Source organism: Primulina eburnea, chromosome 1, assembly GCF_022965805.1.
Source record: "Primulina eburnea isolate SZY01 chromosome 1, ASM2296580v1, whole genome shotgun sequence".
In the NCBI taxonomy this organism is placed as follows: Eukaryota; Viridiplantae; Streptophyta; class Magnoliopsida; order Lamiales; family Gesneriaceae; genus Primulina; species Primulina eburnea.
In genome coordinates, this window is record NC_133101.1 from 27116887 (window position 1) to 27123958 (window position 7072).

Consider the following 7072-nt stretch of genomic DNA (forward strand, 5'->3'; position numbering starts at 1 on the left):
AACGGCATTTTTCAAGTGTCCATAGGCTTAACTTTGACAACTTTTCTCCACTAGTATATTGGGTACGTGTGACTCGGTTAATAGGTCTTTTAAGCTTATAACGTTAGGCTATGGCTAATGGATTCAAATGAAGGTAGGGAGTCAAAAGTGAGAGAAAACAAACCAATTTATTTTTCAACACGCGTCTCCTTCCTTTTGTCTCACTTCCACTTGCCTTGCCACAACATTTTCACTATTTTGTCCTCCAATAGAAACCTGACTGTAATACCTTAGCTGCTGTTCTAGATGCTCCAAATTGTCCACCGTAGGGTGAGGAATGACACTGCTCTAGAATCGTACCAGCTTCTTCCTCTGCTACACATGGTCTGATGATCTAATCAGCGCATCTCTTGAACAAGAAGGGATCGTCCCACAGATAAAACTTGGCATCATGAAGAAATTTCTTCTTTTGATGGTAAGTTAATCTAGTGGTAATTCTCCTGCAGCAAGAAAATTAGCTTTATCTGCGAACCAAGGATGTGTAACATTTACCTTGAAGAGTCGTTCGTCTGGGAACGACTCATTAATCACTCCACCTTCAGTTCTTTCTTCCAACTCTAGGCGTGACAAGTGATCAGCCACCTGGTTCTCTCAACCTTTCTTGTCTTTGACTTCAAAGTCAAATTCTTAAAGTAGGAGTATCCATCGTATCAACATGGGCTTTGCATCCTTTTTGGCAAATAAGTAACGAAGAGCTGCATGGTCCGTGAAAACCGTTACCTTTGTGCCAATGAGATATGTTCTGAATTTGTCGAATGCAAACACCACTGCTAGCATCTCTTTCTCAGTAGTTGTGTAATTCTGTTGGGCTGCATCGAGTGTACGACTTGCATAGTAGATGGCTTTAAACATCTTGTCTCGCCTTTGTCCCAATGCTGCTCCCACAGCATAGTCGCTATCATCGCACATGAGCTCAAAGGACTCCTTCCAATCAGGCACTATCATGATGGGCGCAGAAATCAGTGCTGCCTTGATCCTGTTAAACGCCTGCAAACAATCATCGTCAAAAATAAATGTTGAATCCTTTTCTAACAAATTACATAAAGGTCTAGTAATTTTAGAAAAATCTTTAATATAACGATGATAGAACCCAGCATGTCCCAAGAAGCTTCTGATTCCTTTCACATTTTTCGGCGGTGGGAGCTTTTCGATTGCCATAACTTTGGCTCTGTCTACTTCTATCCCTCTAGCCGAAATTTTATGCCTAAGCAATACCTTCTGAGACCATGAAGTGACATTTTTCCCAATTCAGCACTAGATTCTTTGCCTGACATCTCTGCAAAACAAGCATTAGATTCTACAAACAATGATCAAAAGATGAACCAAACACAGATATATCATCCATAAAAACTTCCATTATTTCCTCAACCATGTCAGAAAATATGGCCATCATATACCTCTGAAAAGTAGCAGGTGCATTGCAAAGACCAAATGGCATTCTCCTGAAAGCAAATGTACCGTAGGGACAAGAGAAGGTAGTCTTCTCTTGATCCTCCGGTGCTATGACAATCTGATTGTAACCGGAATAACCATCTAGAAAGCAATAATAATGATAACCACCTACTCTATCAAGCATCTGATCAATAAAGGGAAGAGGGAAGTGATCTTTCCTAGTTGCATCATTCAATTTCCTGTAGTCTATACACACTCGCCACCCAGTCACTGGACGAGTTGAAATTAATTCGTTATTCTCATTTCTCACTACAGTTATTCCCCCTTTCTTAGGCACTACTTGTACTAGTGAAGACCCAAGAACTGTCAGATATAACATAAATAACACCAGCATTTAACAATTTTAATACCTCAGCCCTCACAACCTCTTTCATGGCTGGATTAAGCCTCCTCTGATGATCAACTTAACGGGTATAGGACTCCTGCATCAATATTTTATGCATAAAAACAGTAGGGCTAATCCCCTTTATATCCGCAATTGTCCATCCCAACGCAGATTTAAATTCTCTCAACACCCTCAACAACCTATCTTTCTCATCACTAGTAAGAGCAGAAGATATAATTACCGGCTGTGATGAACCCTCGTCTAGGAATGCATAGCACAGGTGACTCGGTAAATCCTTCAATACATGGGATGCTTTTGGTACCTCTTTACTTGCATCCTCAAGTAACTCTTCAAGTTGGGCATTATTCTTTTCTTTAGGTAGCGTATTGAGAGCAAGTAACTCCTCTCGCACATCCCAGTCCTCTTCATCCACTGTAGAAACTGACTCCAACAAGCATCTCTCCAAAGAGTCTTTTGTCATCCTACCTGCACCAACATGAGATACACATGAATCAATTATATCAATGCTATTACAAGTACTTACCTCAATTGGTCCTTTGATGGTGTTGTAGATGTTGAACACGACTTCTTCTCCACCTACTCTCAGTGTGAGCTCGCCCTTGTTCACATCAATCAATGCTTTCCCGGTAGCTAGGAATGGTCTTCCAAAGATAAGCGGAGTCTCCTGGTCTTCTTCCATATCTAATATGACAAAATCACCAGGAAATATGAATTTGTCTACCTTTACCAGCACATCCTCTACTATCCCTCGTGGATAGGTAAGTGATCTAGTCCGCTAACTGCAAAGTAATAGTGCTAGGTTTCACCTCGCCAAACTCCAAAGTCCTGTAAATAGAAAAAGGCATTAAATTTATACTAGCACCCAAATCACATAAAGCTATATTTACTCTAGAACAACCAATAACACAAGGAATAGTAAACCTCCCTGGGTCTTTGAGTTTCTGTGGTAGTTTCCTCTGGAGTATGGCACTGCACTCTTCGGTCAGCTTTACGGTCTCAAATTCTTGAAGTTTCCTCTTCTTGGACATCACATCCTTGATGAACTTAGCATAATTGGGCATTTGCTCCAATGCATCGGCAAATGGGATGTTGATGTGTATTTTCTTGAAAATTTCCAGGAACTTCGCAAACTGATCATCTAACCCTTTCTTCTTGAACCTCTATGGATATGGCAGATTTAGCTTCGGTAAAGGCTGCTGTTTAAGTACTTTCTCAGGTTCCTCTACTTTCTCTTCTCTAACACTTGCACTCTTTCCCTTATCTTCCTCAACTGTAATCTCTACACTTTCTTCAGTAGGCTCTGGAACCCAAATTTCCTTGCCACTCCTCAGTGTGACAGCTTTGTACTGTTCCCTAGGATTCACCTCGGTATTGCTGAGAAACTGTCCTCGATTCTGATATTTTAAAGCATTGGCTAGTTGCCCAATCTGTGTTTCCAAGGATTTCATCGTGGCACCCATATTACCAATGTGTGTCTCCATGTTATCAAGACGAGACTCAATTCTCACCATTCTTTTCCCAGACTCAGTCACAAACGTCCCAACTAGATCTTCAAAAGATGGCTTTCCTTCCCCTTTCTGTTTACTAAACCCCGGTGGAGGATTCAACACGTTCTTGTTGTTCGGATAAGAGAAATTCTCGTGATTTCTCAAACCTGGATGATAAGTATTAGGGGGAGGATTACCTCGATAACCTCCAAAGCCACGGTTGTTGATGTACTGAGCTTCCTCCACAACTGGCTCTTCCTCACCAGTCACCAATGCTACATCAGACGTAGATTGGCCTGGCTTGTTCATCGCTTCTATCTGTGCAGTCAATGCCGAAACCTGTGCAGTAAGTGATGTGATCGGGTCTACAGCATACACTCCAGCAGGTTTCCTTGATCTAGATCTCTCACTCGGCCACTGATAACTATTAATGGTCATCTGTTCAAGCAATTCATAGGCCTCATCAGGTGTTTTAGAAAAAATAGTACCTCCGGAGGCTGCATCCACATTTCCTCTGGTTGGCCCATCTAAACCATTGTAAAATAACTCGATTTGTACCCAATCTGCATATCCATGATTCGGACATTTCCTGAGTAATTCTTTGTATCGCTCCCAAGCCTCATATAACACTTCGAGCTCTCTTTGCCTGAAATTGGTGATCTCTATTTTCAACTGAGCAAACTTGGCAGGAGGAAAATACTCTGACAGGAATTTCGTAACTAAATCTGCCCAAGTAGTAATACTTCCTAGCGGTAGAGATTGGAGCCAACTCCTTGCGTGATCCCTAAGAGAAAACGGAAACAGGGGCAATCGAATAATTTCGTCAGAAACACCGTTAATTTTTACCGTATCTGTGATCTCCAGAAAAGTTCTGAGGTCAAGATGGGGATCTGCGGTGGCTGCTACTCCAAATTGGTTCTGTTGAACCATGTTGATGAGTGCAGGCTTTAGCTCGAAATTATTAGCAGCAATAGTTCCACGAGCTATTCCAGAGTAGTGAGCGTTGATGACTGGGCGGAAATGTTCCCGGATTGGCTCCTCTCTCGGGAGTTCATTCTGATGATCTCTGGTTTCAGCCATTGCTTTAATTTTGTCTCTCCTTGCTTTCCTTAATCTCCTGGCAGTTCTTTAGATTTCCGGATCAAAAATTAGCAAGTCGGGATTTTGAAATCTTCGCATGCACTGCAAAACAAAAAGATTATAGATTAACAAAGTAAATAAAACAAAATAAAATAAAGTCTAAATTAAAGTAAAGACTAATTAGTAATGATATCAATATGCAATTAAATAGTTTACTCCCCGGCAACGGCGCCAAAAACTTGTTGGTTATTTTCACTACCGCAAGTATACGATGTCAAGTTTTAGTACTGGTCTGAGTACAGATATCGATCCCACGAAGAGTAATTATTTAAAATTTTATATTAATTACCATAATTAACATAGCTCGACTTTATTTAGACAAATCAAATTGTTGGTTTATAATCAATTCAAATGAAATAACAATTCCTGTAATTCTAGCACGCAATAGAAAATTCACTGAGGAAATAAATCTAGAGATATGATTTCGTCTGGCTTCCCCTATGCTAAATCAAAATTAACTAACATGTTATTAAATTGCATCGTATTTACTAACCAATAACTCGCAATTTGTTTTCTATTCCCTCTGTCGAGTGATAAATAGAACTGTATTACCTATTACCGATTTTAATATGTCTATTCAAACTCAAGCAACACATAATAAATGCAACCAAGGTCCTCTTATGGATTCGTCAGAGTTATACGTCTTTTGCACGTTATAAATATCTAACGATGTGATTTCTCCTGTCCTAATTTCGATCACATCTCTCGAGTGTTAGATCTCAATTATTAGATCAGTCGAATTATGGCCAGTAATCCAAAAGCATTAATCACGAGAAATCACAAATAAACACGACGAATTAATTCATGAAAATTCAAAATGCCACTAACATAGGTTCAACCAAGACTACATCAATCTCTAGAATATAAAATTAGTTCATACTCGAATTTAAATCAATACAATACCTGTTTGTAATCATTAAAAACGTAAAAGTAAGAAACCAAATTAAGAACGTGTTGGCGAGAGATGAAAGTGCGTCTTCGTGTCCGGATTCAACGTCTTCTATCTCCGTTCTTCGCGTCCCGTGCTCTGATTTTTAATCTCCTTTTCTCGAGTGGTATGACGGCTGTGTGTAAAAAATACGGAACACTTAAAAATCCACGCGAAAACCTATTTAATTCCGAAAGGTTGCGCCGCGCGCATATGCGCGACACAGACTCGCGCATATGCGCGGGTCTCCTGTGCGTGCCTTCTTCTTACGCGCGCATATGTGCGCCATGAGCGGCGCTTCTTGGGGCCTTGCTCGTGCATATGCGCGAGACTCACTGTATGGGTCGCGCATGTGCGCGGCTTTGGGGGCGCATGTGCGCCGATCTTTCTGCCAGTTGCGCGCATGTGCGCGGGAATAAGTCGCGCATATGCGCGGGGTTACTGCATTCCACCTCGAGCATTTCTCACACTTCTTCTCCTAGGCGCCGTTTTAGCTCGTTTTCACGCACGTGGTGTATCCTCACCTAGATTCCTGCAATTACACCAAAAAAAACAAAAGCGCGTAATTCCGCCCAAAAAGACTAACAATCTATATGAAGTATAGGAATAATATAAGTGCATAAAATGCACTTATCACTAGATTTCAGGTAGTTCCTAAGCTCTTGCACTTTTCAGCTGCCAAACGCATATTTAAATATCTTAAAAGGCACACAAAATGTGGGCTTATGGTATGATAAGGACCCATCTTTCAATTTAGTAGGCTATTCAGATGCAGATTATGCAATATGTAGCCTTGATCGTGAAAGCACCAGTGGATCATGTTAGTTTCAAAGAGACAGACTGATTTGATGGTTCAGCAAGAAGCAAACATGCATAGCAACTTCCACAACTGAAGCAGAATATCTAGCTTCTAGAAGTTGCTGCGCTCAACTGCTCTGGACTCAACAACAACCGAAAGATTATGAAGTTGTTGTAGAAGAATCACCAATCTTCCGTGACAATACAAGCACGTTTGCGATCACATTTAATCTAATTCTTCACTCCAGGACCAAACACATTGATGTCAGACATCACTTCATTAGAGACCATGCTCTAAAGAAGGCAATCAGGCTGGAGTACATATCAACTGAACAACAAGCTGCTGACATCTTCACCAAGCCATTATCCGATACTAAGTTTTCTTACTTTATTAATATTCTTGGTTTAATTGATTTGTCTTAATCTTAGTTGCATTATTTTATGTCAGCTAGTGTTGTCCGTCAGTGGTTATTCAGTTGTTACTAATTTTTGTTCAGTTAGTATATAAGTTGTAGAGAATATAAAAGTGAAATTAATAGATAACAATGAATTGAAATAGAAACTTTATTGATAATTCCTCGCTGCTATTACACGGCTTAGCTCTATTTATACTGCATTTAGCCAATCAGATAACCTTAGGGAAATCCCCTCGGAAATTTTCCTAAAATATTTTGTGAAAACAATTTTCTTCAGAATCATATACTCCTTGCCGAGCATCAGGTAGTAGAGACCTTCATCAGTTACAAGGTCTGAAGTATGAATGACAGAGAGAAGCCGCTTATACTTGACTTTAGTTGCCTTTTGTTTATCAGTGGCAACTAATTTATCTCTCAAAATAAATTGCACATCCGGAATATTCGTTCAGGTTGACATTACTTCATC

General features: G+C 40.2%; 1 protein-coding gene across 1 annotated transcript; it reads right to left on the reverse strand.

The window, feature by feature from the left end:
- Window positions 1-2604: 2604 nt before the first annotated feature.
- On the reverse strand, window positions 2605-4404 carry LOC140806365 (uncharacterized). Its single transcript, XM_073162981.1, has 3 exons — window positions 3046-4404; window positions 2759-2997; window positions 2605-2662 (listed from the first exon to the last, which is right to left on the reverse strand). Exons 1-3 carry the CDS (start codon window positions 4402-4404, stop codon window positions 2605-2607), a joined length of 1656 nt encoding a protein of 551 aa, XP_073019082.1.
- Window positions 4405-7072: the final 2668 nt, after the last annotated feature.